Consider the following 21855-nt stretch of genomic DNA (forward strand, 5'->3'; position numbering starts at 1 on the left):
TTCTGCAAGTACTAATACTATTTATTTCTTACTTTGTTTATCTAAATGACTAGAATTACATTAATTTTTAAAATTCCCTACAACTTTTTTTTTTGCAAGGGTTTTTGATTAGCAGTATGCATGTAATAATTTCTGTAACACAAAATTTTGGGGACATACAATCTATACTGTTTCATCTGGCACTTGTCTTATATTACCCATTATTTAGTTTCAGCAAAAGTAATTAGGTCTATTGTTTCATATGCATCATTTATACATGAATTAATTCACAAACATTGAATATGATTCCTTAAATAGTTAAAGAGAATGCCAAAAACCACTTTTTCAGTAAAGTGAGAGGTAAAATATCCTCAAGTACATTAATTACATTGGCTCACTTACCTTGTTCATGATGTATGTAGAATCATAGTGATCATGGAAGTGTTGAAAAGTGAAGTGCAGGGTGCGCAAGCCATAACAAGGCTCTTCGATGCTGCAGAGTGGTGGACAAAGCTCAGTGGGGGTCCCCACCAAGGAACCACACCAGCCACTCATCTGCAACATCATCATTCAGTGTACTGTGTACACCTGGACCTGAGTGCTAAGTTCTAGGCAATCTCACAATAAACATCTTTTCACAATCAAATCAATGCATTCATATTCACATGGTTTCAAAACTATGTACATATAATGCCAAATTTTATTTTATCCTTCTTAACTACTTGTCACTAATGTTGGTGTGGTCCATAGGCACAACTTTCTGTTGTAAGATGCGGGAGAACCTGGACTGCACAGCTGAAAGCATTTCCTCAACTAATCTGTCCCCATCGCTTTTTATATTTAGATTTTATTATTCTATGACTATAATCTGCTTTCGATGTTGTATATATATTTTCATTGTTCTCTAAGCAATTGTATTTCAGGAAAGAACTTTGTTCCTGAAGAATATCATTTTGTTAATGTAGCAGTTAATTTCTTCTATTTTATGGTTCCTTTTCAAGTAATACCATGATTTTTGTTTTCAGGCTGAGTTCTAATACTTATGTGAGCAGTAATTCTTTCTCCACAAATGCAGAAATCTATTAACATATGTTTCTCACTGCTCTATTTGGAAGAATGTATACGATAATATAATCATCATTATCAATAATAAATTACGCCTTAGTAGGCGTGGTTCGACCTCATCCAGTTAACCTTTTCAAAGACCTTCCTTTCAGTCTCTATCCTGTTGTTATTCTATGTATTCTTGTTATGTTCATTAAAAAAACAAACATGTCGAATAAAATTACATTTTTATTTTTTGATTTAATCAATCACGTACTTCAGTGCTTCTAAAATCCATTCATTTCTCTTCTAACTTAAAAGTGTGTATCCCTTATTTTTTTTATGAAGAATCTCATTCGAACTCCTTTCAGTTCATTCCTGTCTTTTTTGTGTGAGAGTCGAAACTTTACTGCCATATACCAGACTGAGAACAGCTAGTGTATTATATATCTTTATTGGCGATTAAAACTTGTAAGCGAATACTAACAATACTTCATACAGTGATTAAATGATAATGAAAGATGAAACTGTAAGCTTTGGATTAATATATGAATAGGATCTTTCAGTTTTACTTTCGCTTTAATTAAAGATTAAAGGCGTATTTTTCATTCTCTGAATTTAAATGTTCTCTTGCATCACATAATACAAACTGAAATGTCCTCCACCAATAAAGAGTTAAACAAAACATGATCGCAAGTATTTCTAACAAGGAACTTAACTTTTGTCCAAGTCTTCCATCAGACTGAACATTAGGCTGTATCATAAAATAAATCTTCCGAATGTGTCATATCTGAAAAGTTGTATACTGGCCTCAAATGATTGCACACAAATTTTTAAACAAATCTGATAACTTTTCACCGAGGAGCAATCCCTTCAAATATTAAAAAACACTGCAAAAATGTAAAATTTCAGGAATTGTACCATATAACTCTCTGCAATTCGGTATTCCGCAGTTCTATTTGTGCAATTTGATATTCTACAGTTGTGGAATTCTTTCAGTAAAAATGGTTCTTTGACAAGGGTAAGAGTTATGTGGAACACGATGGAATGTCACCGTGCCGAATGATGCACAGTCCACTCGAAAGACAGTCTCAGATTAGAGAAGACTTTGTTTTTTATTTTTTTTTTTTTATTTTATTGGGTTATTTTACGACGCTGTATCAACATCTAGGTTATTTAGCGTCTGAATGATATGAAGGTGATAATGCCGGTGAAATGAGTCTGGGGTCCAGCACCGAAAGTTATCCAGCATTTGCTCGTATTGGGTTGAGGGAAAACTCCGAAAAAAACCTCAACCAGGTAATTTGCCCTGACCGGGATTCGAACCCGGGCCATCTGGTTTCACAGCCAGACGCGCTGACCGAGAGAAGACTTTGTTCTCAGTGTTGTTATGACTAAGTAAAATATAAAATGGCAAAGTAGGATGTTACAACGAGAAAGAAAACAAGTATCAAAATTGAAGCAGTATTCTGTTCGGCAGATGACCTGAGTTTGACTGTTCTGTAACATAAGGAGACATGATGAGATATTATTTTTATACATGTCTAAATTTGAAAGTAGAAGGAAGTAAAGAGCAAGTGAAGAGTGAAATTTCTAATATTGCTGCGAAAAAAAAGTGATAATCATTACATATATTCGAATGAAACTCTGCACATATGCCTAAACAGTTGTTAGTGGTATGTGTGTAAAATTTCGAGTCAGTAGCCTAAAAAAATGTAGAATTTAGAAATTTCATCTACAAGTACTCATAAACTGGCAAAAATTTCCAGAGTTACAATCTACACCAAGCGAAAAGTTACTCTCTAATAAAAGCATAAATAGAATAAACTTCATGGTCCCTGCTTCTTGGTCAATTTTTTTTTAACAGCCAGATTTTGACACATTGTTTTTAAGACTAAATTGCAACTTTTTAGGAGTGACCCACTTCGAAATTCAGAAAAAAAATTTTAAGGACCATTTCTGATACAGCCTACTGAACATGCTAATAGAATATAGTTACTCACCCCTGACAAATTATCGTACTTGAAAGTAATGGTGGCATTTGGGAGACCAGGCACTTCTCTGGGGATGTCACTCGAATTCTGACTACCATGTGGAAGCTTGATGACGCGTTTGGTCGTCTTCAACATGACCAACTTCCCTTCCAAGGCCTTCGAGTCTTCAACAGGTGCCCGTCCAAGCTGAAAAGAAAATACAACAGCATGTCAGCATGATAATCATTACACACAGTGATAATGAGATATACAAAGAACTTTAACATACTATGTAATTAAATACTAGGTTACATAATATTAGTACGTACATAGTCAAATTATTATTGTTTCAGCCTCCTAGAACATTAATCAGCAAATATTTTAAAACATAACTGCATGTAGAAATTAAAAATATATATAGTCTATTTTGGTTGAATGGTTTTCAACGCCTGGCACTTGATTATGTCATTGGCTCTTCACAGCTGATCTCTTCATAAAAACTCCTTTTTCGTATATTTAATATATGTAAACACAGAAAGGCTTCTGAAATTTCAAGTGATTATTTCCAGTCTTTGCTACCAGAAGTTTTAAACAATCAATGTGGTGACAATCTGTTGTCAGGAGTACATTTCCAAACACTTTCACTATTGTTTTTAACTGTTCGTAATGAGGGCTTAACAAGACAGTTAACAAGATTGGTATTTTCATATAGATATCATCTCTCGTTAACTACTTAGGTTGTCTATGATGATGTTGAAAAAGTAAATATAACCTATGAAAACAGATTTAAAGTTTTTAACTATATAGAGAGGTAAATGCATATTTACTGTATTTTTCGGACTCAGAACTTACAAATGGCTTTTAAAGAACCCAGAGGTTCAATGCTGCCCTCACATAAGCTTGCCATCGGTCCCTATCCTGAGCAACATTAATCCAGTCTCTACCATCATATCCTACCTCCCTCAAATCCATTTTTAATTTTTCGGACTAATGGTTATAAACTATTAAATTAATGCCATCTTCCTGAGCTTTTATAACGTTGAAAAGAATTTCGCGTTATGTTAATGCGAATTTACACTATCTTTTTTCCTCATTATCATTTAATTTTTGTAGAAACAGCTAACACAAACATTCTTCAACTTTAGTGTTTATATTGATGCACTTTATTGTATGTAATCACTTAAGTTGCATTCCCCAAATAAACTTGATTTTGAATTCAATATGAAATTCACCCAATCTGTCCATGGGATTTCACTCATGCAATTTATACAAGGTCATAATAATAATAATATTAGTCACTTCGAAACGTTCATTATGAGGACAAGAGTAAAACTCACTTCTTCAAGGACACAGGGGCTGTAATGTCGAACTCTCCTCTTCCTGCAATTTTTTTTGTCAACATTAGCGAATTGTGCATCAGTTCGAAAAGGACCGATTTTCCATTGAAAGTATGAAATAAATTCTATGCCATATGCCTGCAGAGACTTATTATTTTTTTCCCATGCGTATTTTAATTATCAAAAATACAAGCAGTAACTACATAAAATAAATGAAGTGTGTCTGCATCAGGAAACCCCAGCTCCAATACTAACTTTCTGTTGGTGCTGTTGGCAGAATGGCAGAAGACGTGTGTCTGTAGCCAATTTCATGTGCACAACTATGGCAACAAAGCAGTACTATTAGTAACACTACCAGTACTTCCCATGTTAAAATTATAAAATGCCATCACTACAGAAGCTGCTAAAAATGCCTACCATCTTGTCTCACAATGGTTTAATAAATTCTGCAACACACGCTGTAATCAGTTGTCAGTGATTCCAATAATTTTATTTATTTTTAGTTCTTTCAGAATGTAGGGATTGTTTTCATGAACTTTATCCATCAAATGTTCTCCCAGTTTAAGTCATCAGGGCTTCAGATCTGGAAACCTTGGAGATCATAAACTATGGCTTGTTATGTGGTCTCCAAATGCATTTCATAAGGCACGCAATAAATTCCCAGGTGTACAGACTCTTGTGGTGCCTTGTCGCCGCTTTGGTGAGATTGTAAAAAAAAAAATGGCGTCAAATTATTCCTTACTTACCTGATTGACGTATTGTGTCATAAAGAAATATTGATCTTGTAATTCGAGATGCATTCACTGCACATCACATCCACTTTCTGATCAGAAAGAAACACTTCAGAAGTTTCGTGTGAACTCTGCGAATTCCAGAGCCTACAATTTTGAAATTTCATGTAATGACTAAGACATAACCAAGCCTCGTCTATAAAAATGTCACCTGAGGATTGACATCTTCATTGCATAGAGATTGAATAAGCCAGGTAAAAACTTTAACACTGCACTGTAATCTGCTTAGCTAATTCTCAGAAGACTGTCACTTTGTGCAGCTTCAGTTACTTAGAAACTCCAGCTTGCTGAGCTAATTTATGTGAAGGTTTGAGAGGAACTGTTCTAATCGTACTCCAATCTTTCTAAGTTTATCCTTAGTCAGTACAGTTTTTATTGATATTCACTTTTGTGTAAGAAGGTTCTATTTCTCGCATTTTTTAACAAGTTTCTTTATTTTAGACTTCACTGGCACAATAATTTCTGAAAATTTCTTTGACAATTTACTGCACTTCTTAATGGAATTTTCCTTCACATATGCTCACTATTTGGTAATAGTATGTCACTGTTTTGTATTTTCAAACTCTCTCACTGCTCCTGCCTATGCTCAAAATGGCATTAATGGCTAACTGCATAGCAAGAACAGAATCATGATGCCCAAGAGAGCTGAGAACTGCATTAGAATGTTGAGGCTAATTAGGTAACACATTGAAACAGAGAATTTTAAGCAAAACATAATATTTAAACTACAGGCACAAAAATGATTATGAATGAAATTACATAAAAAAAATAACTAGGTAATTAGTTGAATAAAAACGTAACTTCATGTGGAAACTGAAGATTAATGGATTCTGGTGTACTCAATGCCAGATACTAATCTGACAAATCTTTACCATCTCATCAATGATCAGGAAGTCACTATGGTGTTTAAATCACAAAAATTGTCACCATTTGATCTCGAAATTTCAGACATCACTTGTTATAACGGATTAATTTTCACTTTAAAAAATGGTTACATCAAGAAACACTAGTTTCAATTTGTTTGTAATAATTTCTTAACTCATTCAAGACAATGTACAACAACTATAATGCCACACAAGAATTAAAACCAAATTCCAATATTAAAATTCAAGTACCTGAGCCTGAGAATTGTTGCCCCATGCCCAGACTTTTCCTGTACTGCTGTTTTCTTGCACAACTGTGAACTCACATCCACAAGAAACTTGTTTTATCTTTAACTTATCTCCACTGCCAATAATACCAGACAAGGATGGAGATCTCGGCATTGGTGAAGACTGGGATGATGATGAACTCTGTGGGAAAAATAACAATTTTCTTATTATATATTTCTGGATGCAATATTCTAAGACTACTTATAAAATAATGAAGGTTCACTAATTTTGATTGGATATGACATAAAATAATATCTTGTACCTCTTACACTTTATTGAGATCACAACTTCACATAGTTCTGTGTAATGCATATATATGCACGCAAAAACGCACACACACATGCATACACAAATTACATGAATGGATTTCAGTGTCTCTAATATGTTCATATAAGACTTTCCTGCATCATCCCAATGACCAGTGGTTGTCATACTTGCTTGTCGTGGGTTCAAACCTTCTGATTTTTAAGAGGCAATAAAAGTCCTTAACATGAATTCTTTCAAGGAAAGTAAGGCTAAAGGTCCAGTGTCGTAAATTTGTGGTACATCATTGTCTCACACCATAGTGTAGTGGTCTAGGCACCATACCTGGACTCGCATTATGGGATGAGTGCAGTTCGAATCCTCAAGAGGGAAAAAATTTTCTCGTGAAAAATCTATGTATGGAACCAGCACTTATCCAGCATCGTGATGAATTTGGACTGTTATAATAAGTAGCAAAATCTGGTTTTGCAAACCAGCTGTAAACTAAAGGCTGGGAGGATCACCGTGCTAACCACATGGTATTACTGTACTGTTGGATGATCATTCACCTCTGCCGAGGCATGTGGATTTAAGGCCACCACCACCACCACCACCACCATCAGCAGTTGTGAGACATACACACACTAATATGGCTATTGAACAAAAACGCAAGAGGAAGGGAAGTGCTTTCAATAGAAGAAAAAGTTTAAGATGTAAAATAACTGGATGGTGGGAAACCAGCAAGAAAAACAGTGATAATATAAAATTTGGTTCTTAATTATACAGCAATTTTAATTACCTCATTTCTTGTTGATTACTTTTAGGCCAGATAATCATGACTTTGCTTTATTTTAAAAAATGCATCTGTTGGTAGAACACTACAATAATTTAAAGTAGAGAAACAATGAGGGTCAGTCATTTAGTTATCTGTCCAAATTCGACTCACCTTAGCATTTTGAGCAGCAGACGCACTTGCATTTGTCAGTGGAGTTGGTATTGGAACCTCTTTCCGTGTGCCGTTGCCTAACTGGCCATCTAGGTTCCGTCCCCACATGTACAGAACACCATCTCTTGTCAACAGTGCAGAATGGTGACAACCACAAGAAATCTAACATAACAAATGAACAATGATGTCTTACTTAAGAAGAGAAAACACTGAAGAGAAATACAACAAAAGCCATTTTTCTTTTCACAAATGTTTAAGTTACAATAATTATTTCTGAGGTTTCGGTTACCTTTAGTACTAGTCTGCAGTATTTATGCCTTCTGCTGACAATAAAGTTCGGAATCGCTAGTTCATGTACACTGTATTTTAATGTATGCAAATATAGGAGGTAAGTCAGATCGATGTGGAGTGTTAATGTTAAAAATAAGAATTTTATTTTACAATTCTTATGAAACCTAAATACAGAAGCTGCATAAAGTATTAGAATATTGTGGCTCTGTCTCTTTATCTTTATGTTGCAATAGTTTTATTTACTTGCTGAATTACTGTGCTCTATGGTTCTGCTGTATGCACTCTACTTGGTTGGCTAAATATGTTACTGCTGGCTCAAAAGCCAAGCACACTGTGGCATGAAAAGTGGAGATTAGCACAGGTAGTCAGTTGCTCCTGCTAGCCTAGCTCACTGTGCTAACTAGAAGTAAACTTCTATACACGTAGAGATTTGTTAAATTTGTTATGTAAAAATTTTTAAAACTTTCCTGTGTTAATTGAAACTATTGTGGTATTTTACCTTAGTTAATGATTAGTTTCGGCTTCATTTCCGCCATCTTCAGATTTATAGTGAGGTCCTGCGCTTGTTTCTGGTTTCTTCTCGTCAGTGCTTTAGTGGGAATGTGTTTATGATGGGAAGTGTTGTGTCAAAAAGGGTATGCATTCTGAAATTTAGTTGCGTGTTGATATGTTGTACATGTGTTTCTGCACAGACCCAGAAACAAAATTTGGGCCACCTGAATTTTCCAAGTTCCAGTTATAACATACTGCGCATGCTCAGTAAAATGAGCATGTGCGGTACGGTAGGTTATAACTGGAACTTGGAAAATTCAGGTGGTCTGGGTCTGTACAAGAAATTTTTTAAAGATTTGAAGCACCTTTATCAAGTGAGATGTGCCCGAAATCTCAAGACGTAATACCATTTACAACTGCCTCCACAACATACATGTATTTGAAATAAGTCACTAATAATATACCATATCTTATTATTTTTATTTTCAATTTCTCTTAATCTGTTTTCAGTTCAAGAAACTAGTAAGGTATGGAGTTACTTCTACCTCCTTAAGGGTCTGTTATAGCACTGGCTGAAACTGAATACGAGCTTTTACTGATTACCATACGAGCTTCTATAATTTTAATAAACAGTAACCTTACCTGTGTAATGGGGCCAACTACCAGAGAAGTATCCACAATTTGTGGTACAAGATGTGCTTGTCCATCATCACTGGACTCTACCAATCTAGCCATTGGGTTGTTTGACTTGGAATCATCCTAAAGAGAAAATGTAAAACATATCAAATCTAACACAAAATATAAGACAAAAATGTCATGTTCAAATTTGTTATCACTACAATTAAAATATGAAAGTGTATAAATAAAAAATGTATAAGTTGTTCAAAATTCACAGTTACAGATATTTTTAAGAAGATGTATTTATAAAAGCTGACAATATTACCATATTTACTTAAATACAGGCCTTTATTACATATAAAATCACTCGTCATTTTCAAGAACTAAAAACAAACATTTTATATTGCCCCACATACTGGAACTTACATTAGTCTGAAGGATAATTTTCTTAACAGATGAACTGCAACCTTCTATCCTTATCTTCTGACATTATGTGCGCAGACTACCAGCAGTTAGAAACCAACTTCAGAGAAACTGTCGAAAGGATTGAAGCATCGTGGTTTTGTGGTTATAAACATACGAGTTTTTCTGTGTTTTCTCTTTATGAGAAATTATATATAGCAGCAGACCACAAATTATTATTTCAAATCAATAGATACGCTTCAGGAGGAACCATAAGTACAAATTAAAGGCTGAGATAAAAAGTGGTCAATCTGTGGTCTACTTATTTTTGTATGATCCCTAACAGTCTTCTCACATTTTCAGCAACAAAAATCTGATAAATCAGGTCTTATATTCCAGTAAATATGGTACAGTATATCAGCAAGAAGTAATGAATAGTTTTTTGTTAAAATGTTAAGCAAGATTATGAAACACTCCGAGAATTATGCTAATCTCATTTTTCATCGTACATCCATATTAAATTTTAATTCAACATAGAAATAAAAATGAAAATTATACATAGAAGTGTAATTCAGCTTTTCATAATGATAACTCTTCAAAATATTTCATTCTAAAATAACTTACAACAGCTATGTGGTTTTTACACGTAAAAAGAAATTTGTAAACTTCAATGCATAAGAAAGAACATAATACACAAGTGAAATAAATACTGTAAAATAAATTCTGAAACAGAATTTGCTTTCAAAATTACATTATTTGTCATCAATTTATACTAAATAACTAAATAAAGGAAGAATATATTTCACCTGCTACCTAAATCATATGCCTTATCTTTCAAGAACTACCTACTGGCCACTAATCATGCTTGCTAAAAACAGATGTGCAAGAATACAGATCATAACAGCATGCATTTTAAGCTTAGGTTATTTCATGTCCCTTTGATATATTTGAATAAGAAAAATTAAATCCTTTCTTTTCACTTGACTCCAATACGTCTAATACACGTGCTAAATTATCATGCTAATGTCACATGCCTCTATTCAACATTTTCTAAAATATCATTATCTTAAGTTTATTGTGAATATGAATGCTAAAAGCATAGCAGAATAATTCTGAAAGAAAATATATGTAAATTGTTACTAAAATCATTAAAGCTAGGCAATGCATGCGGTTTTTTGAATGAAAACTTCAATAAAAGGAACTTTAGTAACATACAGGTCCACAATCACAACTGCCATTTTGTCCACGATTTTAAAGGCATTGGAGAGGCTGGATGAAATGAAAATATGACCTTTAAGGAATACAGGATTGAAAATATGGATGAGAAGGCAGCATTTTGTTATCTTATTGCCATTAACAGTTAGTACCACCAAACATTTCTAATAGTCTAGAACAGCGGTTCTCAATCTGTGGTACACATACTACCAGGTGGTACATGAGCCAATGCTGGGTGGTATTTAAAGATTGAAATAAAAATATAAATTTTCATAAAATATAAAAATCTATATAAGCTGTTTTCTGTATATTTTATGGAACACTCCACTGAAAAAATTCGAAGAGTAACTGTTTCTTAATTAAACAGACCCTGGGAGTGACATATAATGTTTTCCCATAATAAATTTGGTTAGTGGTAGCAAATTCCCTAAGTTAAAAACAGTGGTACGCCATTAAAAAGGTTGAGAACTGCTGGTCTAGAACATATACCAAATATTTGCATTTTTAAAATCAATAATCACCATCATCGTTTTCATAATATACGACTGCATGTATATACTTTCCCCTCTTCTCAATTGTCACATGTATATAAGCAAACAACAATCCTATTCAAGAGATCTGTCTAATATCACAGATCTGAAGTGTAAGAAAAGCAGCTGATATTAAAAAAAAAATTTTGTGATGTGGAGAACAAAGAAATTATATTCACTTGTTAATACAACCATTTTCAGAATCTCTCTTCCTTTTACCGAAAGAGGCCACAGCGGATTCACAAGAATTGTTCCACAAAGACACCTGCTGTTTCACTCGAAACGTTGGTCTCCGGACATATCTGTTTACAAGAGCAGATGTTCCGAGAAACAACTGGCTGGTAATCTTGCCTACAGTTCTATGAATCATAAACAGGATTATTTTATGTACCCTAAATCTACTATGTGGGATACTAAACTTTATTTCCTTTCCAAAGGACGGCATGTCTCAGATTTCTATTATCCTTTAACACTTAAAGTTAGGTTTAATTCACGAATTTCGGCTGTAATGGTAAATTAAATATTATCACTTGTTCACTGTATTTAACAAGAAACTAGATATTATGTTGTTGGTGATGATGAAATGTAGTCATAACTTGTTAGAATTATGACACTGGCATAAACAGTATGTCAATAACAGAAGTGGTGATGGTGATGATCATGGTGCCGATACTAATCATAACAATGAATGTAATCAGTCTATTAACGACTATGATATTGCCACATTTGTCAATGTTGGAAAATATCAGCATGTGTCAGATTTAAATGACACGTTTAGGGGCTGCAATACTGACTTCCATCATGTGGCCCACAAGGTAATTTCAGAAGTATTTCTAGACAGCTACTAATCATTGCCACCAATTATTATTATTATTATTAAATAATAATAATAATAATAATAATAATAATAATAATATTATTATTATTGTTAAATAAAAATAAAATACATGGATTTAAAACCATGCTACACACTGTCATATCGTCTAGGGTTTCCTGGATCAAAACAGGTCGCTACCTTTACGTTTTTTGTCTCTCATTCTTTCCATCTTTCCAAATTTTCTAACTATATCATGCACTGTAAGACGACTACACCTGGAAAATTATCTGCAAACCTTCTTTGCACTTGTCGGACAGAGTTAGTGAATATGTAAGAATCATACATAAACCCTTGCTGTTGTATATAACGATCATCCAGTTCAAAAGTGCGACAACTAAAAATTGCCATTTTTTAGTTATTTATACTATTGAAAGCCCCTTTCGGAGCTCTTTCCGATTCAGTATTGAGGTAAGTCATATTTACAACCATAAAGAAAAAAACTAAATAAACTGCTTTAGAAATAGTTATAACTATGGTCTTTACTAATTCATTATTAGTACATTTCGAAATGTATTAATAATGAACTGGAAGATTGTGATAAACTCGTCCTGAATACTGACTCATTTCTAATTGTCGTGGTTATGAACCAGAACTATGTTCTTTCTAAGTGATTTATTTGAAACTTTCAACAGAAGATATCTCAAAACTTGTTTTTTTGAGTTGTCGCACTTTTGAACTAGACGATCAATAAGTAAACTAAGAAACATTCATTCCAATCACGTGATCACTATAAAAGAAAGTCCTCTCTCTCTTCTATAAGAACTGGGCGAGTTAAATTGTCTTGTGTTATCTTAATGTTATTTCTGACTTTGACATCAACAAGTGTGAGGGTGTAAAGGGAAACTCATAACAGAACTGTGAATAGTAAAGTATCTTTCAGTGTAAAGGTTACAAAACAGACGCTCTTATACAGAATCTATGAGACTACAACCACCATCACTACAATTGAAAACAATTAAACATGAATATAATTGGATACTCATTTTCACATTCTATAGTTGTGATCATGGGTCTGCAGTAAGGAAACAAAATAATTATAACCATATATATAAAAAAAGTGACAACTTGTTATATGCAATTCATGATCTGTCTTTTTAATATACACAACAAGCAAGCCTAACCACATCCAATTTTAATGAAATGTGTTTATGATTTTGTGATAAGAGAAACTCGTGGAATTCTGAGAAAATCCAATAAATCCTCAATTTTGTCTATCAAAAAAGGAGAAAACTATATACACATATATAGAACACACGCACAAGCACACGTACGCACACAAACACAACAGTGGGGGGGGGGGGGCATACAATTTGAAGAATCTTATCAATTGATATACATAATATTTCTTCATAAATTATAATTAATACACCGTTGAAAAGAGCAGACTTTCTAGGTTAATAGGACTTATTTTTTACGCTGATCTGAATTTTAGACTCACTTAAAATTTCACGGAGGCTAATACAACATGATGCAAAAATATATATATATTTTTTTAGAAATAACTTATTTTTCAAAATACAAGAATTTATAAAAAAACATTATGCTCTCTGTGACCACCACTTGCCTGAACAACCATTTGTAGCCATCTTCTCAATTGCCTGATAGCAGCAGATATTTGTCTTTGGTGAAGCTAATCCCAACATTCAATAAGAAGTCGTTTTAAATGTTCACTATCACGAATTATTATCTTGTTTAAAGTGCCTTTGCAACAGAACAGTCCCTAGAATTAAGATATGGACTATAAAATGGCCATAAATCTGGTGCTATGGAATCAGCACAGTTCATCTGCAGGTATTCTACTGTGTATTTTGCTCGATTAGATGGCGCCCCATCTTGCATAAAACAATAATTTGGCATGTATCTTCTACTCGTATTTCTGGAAGCATCTGAGGCAGGATGCTTGATTCCCTTTTCAATTAAGAGTAATTAGTCTTTCCTTCATTTGGAACTCGTGCAGAAACCAGCACAGAATCTGAGAAATGTAATCTTTCGCGGACAGAATAATCCCTCAGGTGTAATCTCTTCTTAGCCAAAGTACAAAAATCTCTGTCGTTCTAAATGTTTACAGAAGCTTCAATAGTCTTCTTTTTCATCTGTGAACCATACCTTTTTGGATTTCTGCTCTACTTGTTAATATATATTCAGGAGTCTCAAGCCCTAGCTTGTAGTTTTTGCCTAGTTTTTGTTCCTAAGTGTATTTCTTCATAATTTGATGGCCAGATAAATTGTCATATTCATGTTAATGCTTAATGAAAATCTTATTGAAAAATGTATTATTTGTCTTTTTTGTGTTAAATTTAAAATTTAACACAAGAAAGAGAAATAATACATTTTCCGAAGTGATATAGTGTTAAAAGTTGTGTAATCAAGATGGAAAATCTTATCTTGGTTTGTTAAGATATCCATTATTCCTTAAATGAAAACTCAACGCGAAATAAAACAAATGAAGATAATTAGATAACAAATGACAAAGCATATTAAATTCATGTAATGGTATAATGGTTTATTGGAGAAAAACCTGCAATTTTGCACTGCTTTAAGAAAAAATAGAAAAAAATCACAGGTAATAAAATTTGAATAACTAAATATTATTGTACTTTTCCAATATAAAAGAACTGGGAAATTCTACCGTGAAAAAACATTCAAGTGCAATCACTAACAATTGGAATAAAAACATTTAATTCCCTCCCATCCCCCCAAACTAACAAGTGTTGAACCAATTCTAGTCTGATTGTTCCTCAACTTCCAATTTCGTCACTGGGGGAAGTCTAATTAACACATCAGTGCAACCTAAGCATTTTCTGAGAGAGGAGGAAAGTTTACATTAAAACATTATATGCACTTTTACCTGCTTTAAGAGGATAGAATAAACTGATGAAACTTCGCTTTAACTGTTCATGTATGCCTTGGTACTCCTTTTCTCTGACAACATGTATAAAATAATCTTCATCTTTCAAACAAATTTTAATGCCTACTCTGACAACACTACAGTCATCTGATCATCATCGTGTTTGTCTTTGTCATCATCATCATCATCATCATCATCATCGTTGTTGTCATCACCATCTCAAAGATCCATCGAATATCTAGCTTATTTATTGAGAGCACTTCTTTATTTTCTATTTTGTTACCTTCTTTGTCCTCTACAAACTTTTGTGATCTCTCAAGATATTATCCAGCAAAGACATTTATAATTTCACCCAATACGCTTGCTCAAAGAGGCATTTTTCTATGTATAGTGCGACAAAGATTAGCTGCAAGTAAATTTTACACAGAGACCTCCGAATCAAGAATAAGATTCTTTCACATGCCGTTAACCTATCATATGGGACCCCAGGCTTCCAAGGAAAACCGTGCTAAGGATGTTTATTGTTTACTGTTCTTAAAATCTACTGTCGTTGGTTGAGCTTCAACCCACGAATTTCAAATATAATAGTAATTATTGTAACCATTTACCCTCAAAGACAACTTATGGATAAGGAGTTCAGGGGTTTAAGGTGCTTGTTCTGTATACTTTACACAAAACTTATCATCATGAACTGCACATTCAAACATCACCATAGCCATTCAACTCATTCTACCAACAGCCCAAGTACTCATGATGCACCCACGATTTTAAACAGTAAGAATTTTATTTCCTGTTACTGACTTACTAAGTTGGTATCAACAGGAGATCGCCCAGCTGTTAGGCCTTTGAACTCCAATGTGGGACTAACAATTAGAGCAGAGTACCCATCGGCTGTGGGTGGATATGTTGGCTTCGTCTTCATAGTAAAAAGTTTATACAAAACTTTGTTAATGGTGTACCAGATTAATCTACTTAAAACACTTCTATCCTAATTTAATACTAAGTCACTTAAAACACTTCTATCCTAATTAATACTAAGTCTAAATGCAAAGCAATGCATGAGCTTTCAGATTTCAACTGGAAGAAACTTTCATATATTGTTTCATGATTGAAGAAAGCCTTCACACTGAATTTTTATTACATGGACATGTAAGTGATTGTTGCCTAACCCAATATTTGTTTATTGCAAAATGATTCCACTAAGTATATGGAATTACTGAAGCATTTTGAAAATCATATATAATTCTATAAAACGGAAAAAAAAATAAAATAAAATAAAACAAATACATTATGTCTACTAGATTTAAATAAGAGGCGTATGTGAACGTGTATATAGCTAACCTCAACACAGTACACGAAGAATGGTAGTACCATACATCATGGATGTACTGTAGTAGGGCTAGCTAGAAGTGACGGCTGGATGGAACAGTATTCAAACTACTTTTGTGTCTTCGTCACCTTTCTTCACACACAATCGAAGTTACTCTTCCCACTTCTCGAGTGGCTATAGGCAATGGACCATGAACACATTTCAGATGTTACCAGGTTGCGTGATAAGTTCCAACCTAAGCAAAATTTTGCAACTGATCCTGTTCATGTATCTGTCATGCGAAAAATATTACGACAGCATGTGGGAAAATAATTGGTAAAGGGAGAAATATATTTCAATGGGGACTGGCGAAGGAATTGACAGAAAATGCATGAAGGCAATTCTTCCTATTCATCCACCATTTATGTCCACTAACATAAAATGTGAGAAAGGAAGCTAATCTCTATTTGTAATAGAGACAAGGCTTGTAAATGTATTACATTATACCACAAATTAATACTCCTCAGAAAATAATGTTTTATAGGGTTAGATTTCTATACTTCATACTCATTTCTCAACATTTTGACCTTATGTTCTCATTTTATCTTGCTTATAATAAAATCATGGTGATTTTGAATGATGACAATCTTGCAGAGCAATAATTCTTAGTTTAATTTTCTGATACAGAATATCTTTAAAAATGTATCTTCCTAAATAAATAATTCTCAATTTCCGAGTTTAAAAGACAGCATAAAAGTTTATAGCAAATCATGCAACAATATAATATAAATATACTTCTACTATGATACTTTATGGTTCTGAAACATTTTATAACATGCATTAGATTTTTCTTTGCTGTTATGAAGTGTTACTGATCGAACATGTGTCCATGTTCCTCTTTAATTAAATCTTTATTTTGTTGTTATTGTTGCTGCTGATTATCTCAGTTGTCTTTTGATCAAGTCCATAAAAGTATGTTTCATTGAATTTACTTCAACTTGTGTGTAATTTAGATTAAAAAATTTGTTGCCTCTGACTACAGATATTATATTCTAAATCTAGAAATTGTTTGTTTTATATTTAAGTTAGTAGTATTGATGTTTTTTCTGGTGAGTTTCTTTAATATGTAGGCCTACCACTTTGGATGCGAATCTGAACTTGTTAGAGTGAGTATTTTTACTACTTATTAGTTTCTAAATAAGTTAAATCTTTTTTTTTTGTTTAATTGCATATTTCATTCACTAGATTATCTGCTATTTCTTTTCCAGAGATTCTGATATGTAATAGTACGTACAGAAAAAAAAAATATATCGAAAGTATTCATAACTTCTGACATTTTTAATTCGATTCATTTAGCCTTCTTTTGTCAGTTACATATTGCAATTTAAATAAATATTCTATTGAGTTCTCACTGTCTGTTAAAATTAAATAAAATCCTCCACATTTATTGCTTTAAGAGCACTATACACGCCTCTAATTCTGTACTGAAATTTGAGACACGATCTGAATTGTATTATTTTGGTTTCTGCAGTTTTAATGTTGTCTAATATTCAGTTATGCTGTTCTGGAAGTTACTGAAGCGGTATTAGAACTTTGTAGAGCTCCCTGACTTTGTATTTAAGTAACAAACAGCACCCAATTACTTCTTTTAAAACGACTGGCTAAACTTACTTAGAGAATACTTATAAAGCATTATATAAAAACTTCTTACCAAATATATCGAAATAATTATCTAATGTCAGGCGCACTATGAGCCAAATAACTAAAGTGCCAACTTTCCATACTGGAAATCAGAGTTCAAATCCTGGTAATTCCAAGTAGAATTTGTGGTGGACAAAGATTGTACTGAGTCAAGCCTTTCTGAAGAACTCCAATTTCCCTTAGCAACATTTCACTGTTTCTCCAAAATTCACAATGTGCATGAACAATGCAAAAACAACAGGGAAACTACTGCATTATACCACCTTCTCCAGAAGACCAACTCCATGCGATTCCCATGATAAACTTTCTAGAGAACATATTACCATGGGAATAACTGTTGAGAATCCAGGTATAGCATTATACAAGACGAAACATTTATGACTAAAATTGATTTCTTCATACTTGCAGGGTTCTTAACACAGGCATTCATTAAAAAACAGAGGACAAATTCTATACTATACTATACTATAATCACAGCGTATGTGTGTATACTGGATAAGTAATATTTATGATCTAATTATATTTATACATTTTCTTTCATTTGTTAAAACATGACAATGAATATGTTACGACACACAAACAAACTCAGAACCATTAGTTTAATGCATGACAATATTTCACTTATCAAAGTTTTCTAAATTAGTGAAAAAGAAAACAGAACAATGGTAAGTAATTATTATCTCTATGCCTTACCTTCAGATTGAGCGTTTGATCAGTTCTTTTTGACTGGAGATGCAAGTTGCCTGAAGAATTTTCTGTATTGGCATTTTCAAAGTCTGAAAACACTGAAGTTGGTAATTGTTTACTCTTTGTATGGAAGTCTTGATTCTTAGTCCGCGACTGAAACTGTCCTTCATTCGAATTTGCATGACTGGACTGTGAATCTGCAGAGTTCTCTAAACCTGAACCTTGCAGCAAGTCTTCTGGTCCATGAACACTTTCACCATTTGACACTGGCCTGTCTTGACTAGACTGTTTGTCATTATTCATGTTACCACCAGATTCCGGCGACAACCTATGGCACTCGGGTGACTTTGTATTGGGGTCGAGTTTGGAAGAGTCTACAATGTTAGTCACTGAGGGAGAATGACTAGGCCTGGCGTCTGACGAGAGATCGTGACTCCTGGAGGAATTGGCACTCGAAAAATGAGATCCATTGACTGTGAGCATCTCAGCTCCGCAGGAACCTAAGAGGGAGTTGAGATTCGGATTTGACACCTCCCCATCACCAGGGTCGGAAAATGTGGGATTGTGATACGTGGAAGTGGGTTCTTCTGAATCAGTGTTAGACTCAAGTTGGGTACCAGAGATCTCCACGTTATTGTCCATTGCAGAGTGAACCTGGGCAGTGATGGGTTTAGTGGTTCTCGATGGAGATGAATGAGGGAGGTGAACTGGGGATGAGATGGTCGGAAGAGGTGTAGAAGACTGCTGTTGTAGGAGTCTAGCTTTCTTCTGAGCTTGTGCTTGAAGTCGCAGGACTTGGGGTGAAGATCCCCAGACGTACAATTTATTGCTGCTACTCACAGCAAGCTGAAAATCATTAACACCAGTTAAAATAATAGCATGAAAGGTACTAGAACACGATAGAATGTACAGAAATGCACTTGACAGAAACATATTTTATAATTTCACATTCTTATCTCTGTATTCAGAGTAAGTGTGTTCATTCCCAATTGATGACAATAGAATTTTAGGTGAAAGTAATTTTAAGTGTAATTCCTATCTTGAAGTAGAAAAGAATGTAGACATGTTTCAAAATGTCACTGTATGAGTAATGATAATTAATCTGTTAATACACACATGCTAACTGTTGAAGTACTTATCTCTTTCAATGTTGGATTGTGCTTTCTACAATATCCCCTTAGAATGGGTATTACTCCCGTTTGATTTTATCTTTTATCCTTCTGAGTCCTGAGACATTTGTTGTTTTATTTTTAAAGTTCAATATAATTCTACACTTCACAAAAAAAAAGTCACTGACATGAGAAGAAATGCTTTAAAATTCTGCAGGTTACAGTTAGGGCAAAAATGCAGGTATATTATACTATATTTCGGATCTCTGAACATACATCTTATATCATAATCATGTATGAAGTATGGTAGAGTATACTATATTCTCAGAACTCAGGAAACTATACTCTCACAATGACGAAAATAATGTGCACATTTTTTCAGCAATTAAGAACCACACTTGTCCTATGTGATATATGAATGCAGCAAGTTGAAGATGAAAACTCAAAAGTATATTTAGAAATACAATAATGAAACAATATTGAAGTGGATTAAAATATTATTTGAATGAATAAACATCATACATTTATCTTCTGAAATGCTCATTAAGAATACACTGGAATTTAGTGTTTAATACATGAATGAAGTAGTATGTTAACAACAACATATGGAGAAACTTTGAAGTAAAATGTAAAAGAAAAATAAAGGAAGTGGACATATTTCTTACCACACTCTACCCTACAAATACTAACGAACACTCACATTGTGGAAGTAATTTGTTGCGATGAGCGTGATTCTCTCTGTGAGGACAGCCACATGAACTGGAACTGAGCTCTTGAGATTACTGCCGTTCCCAAGTTGTCCAAACACGGAGGACCCAAATGTATACACCTGGCCTTCAGCTGTCAGAACCACAGTGTGGCCATGTCCGCCACATATCTGCGTCACCACCTGACAAAAGCAACCTCATGATGCTTCAACACATAATAATAACGATAATAATAATAATAATAATAATAATAATAATAATAATAATAATAATAATAATAATAATAATAATAATAATAACAACAGTAATAATAACAACAACAACAACAACAACAACAGAGCGAGTTGACTCAGATGCTAGCATTTGATGCATTCGGAAGATCTTGGGTTCAAACTCTATGGCCAGCCAATCTGACAGGGGTTTTTCATGGTTTCCCTCAGTCATAATGGCAAATCCGAATTGAAAATTTACATACCATGATTCATCACTACCTCAATCACCAATATCATATTACCTGTTAGGAAGATGATGATTATTATTGTTGTTGCTTAGTCAACTGTCCAAAGACAGGTCTTAACCTCACAAATGATACCAACAAGACATCACTTATGAGGCAACCACGCCAGAAGATAATGGGGTAGGCTGGCCAGTCCATTTCTCCTTCCATTGCATACATCACCGATTAGCATTAGCTATATGTACACTAATCAGACTTCAGATATTATTATTATTATTATTATTATTATTATTATTATTATTATTATTATTATTATTATTATTATTATTATTATATCGACTTCTCAGGTTACCAGTATATCTGATTCAACAAGTGCACATATACTGGTAACTGTATATCAGTACAAACGATTTTAAGTAAATATGAACTTAATGTTTCCAATTTTTCTAAAATTTATGTACACATTCTAGGAACTAAAGAAGTGACGAGTATACTTACTTACTTACAAATCGCTTTTAAGGAACCCGAAGGTTCACTGCCGCCCTCACATAAGCCCGCCATTGGTCCCTATCCTGTGCAAGATTAATCCAGTCTCTATCATCATATCCCACCTCCCTCAAATCCATTTTAATATTATCCTCCCATTTACGTCTCGGTCTCCCCAAAGGTCTTTTTCCCTCTGGTCTCCCAACTAACACTCTATATGCATTTCTGGATTCGCCCATACGTGCTACATGCCCTGCCCATCTCAAACGTCTCCTCCCTACGAGTATACTGCTAATATAAAATTCTGAAAAAATATATAGCGACAGGCCAGTTCAAAAGGGAAACAACTCAAAATTTAATGTTTTGAGAAAACTGCATTTTAATGCTTCATGTTGCTGTGAGAAATCCAGTTAACACACTCTAATTTGAAAGTTATAGTATATTTGAAGCATCATTAACAGAATTTAAAGTAATAAATTTCAATTATCCTTGGATTTTTCACAACAACATGAAGCTTTAAAATGCAGGTTGAACAAAACTTTAAATTTTAAGTTGTTTCCCTTTTGAACTGGCCCATCGATATGACAGCATTCCTCAATCAATTCTGTACGTATTGATCTTCCTTTACACAAATTCCAATTTTCATATCAACCAGGAAAGTC

General features: G+C 33.7%; 1 protein-coding gene across 1 annotated transcript in view; it reads right to left on the reverse strand.

Annotated features, from left to right (window-relative positions):
• ca (claret) overlaps nucleotides 1-21855 on the reverse strand; it is a 75496-nt gene that overhangs the window by 8728 nt on the left and 44913 nt on the right. The window contains exons 20-27 of the mRNA XM_069848769.1: nucleotides 20244-20432; nucleotides 18441-19280; nucleotides 15543-15653; nucleotides 8890-9006; nucleotides 7465-7626; nucleotides 6240-6416; nucleotides 3027-3203; nucleotides 382-534 (exon numbers count right to left, since the gene is read on the reverse strand). Coding sequence (XP_069704870.1) covers nucleotides 382-534; nucleotides 3027-3203; nucleotides 6240-6416; nucleotides 7465-7626; nucleotides 8890-9006; nucleotides 15543-15653; nucleotides 18441-19280; nucleotides 20244-20432 — 1926 coding nt within the window. The remainder of the gene's footprint in view (nucleotides 1-381; nucleotides 535-3026; nucleotides 3204-6239; nucleotides 6417-7464; nucleotides 7627-8889; nucleotides 9007-15542; nucleotides 15654-18440; nucleotides 19281-20243; nucleotides 20433-21855) is intronic.

Source organism: Periplaneta americana, chromosome 15 (assembly GCF_040183065.1).
Source record: "Periplaneta americana isolate PAMFEO1 chromosome 15, P.americana_PAMFEO1_priV1, whole genome shotgun sequence".
Taxonomy (NCBI): domain Eukaryota; kingdom Metazoa; phylum Arthropoda; class Insecta; order Blattodea; family Blattidae; genus Periplaneta; species Periplaneta americana.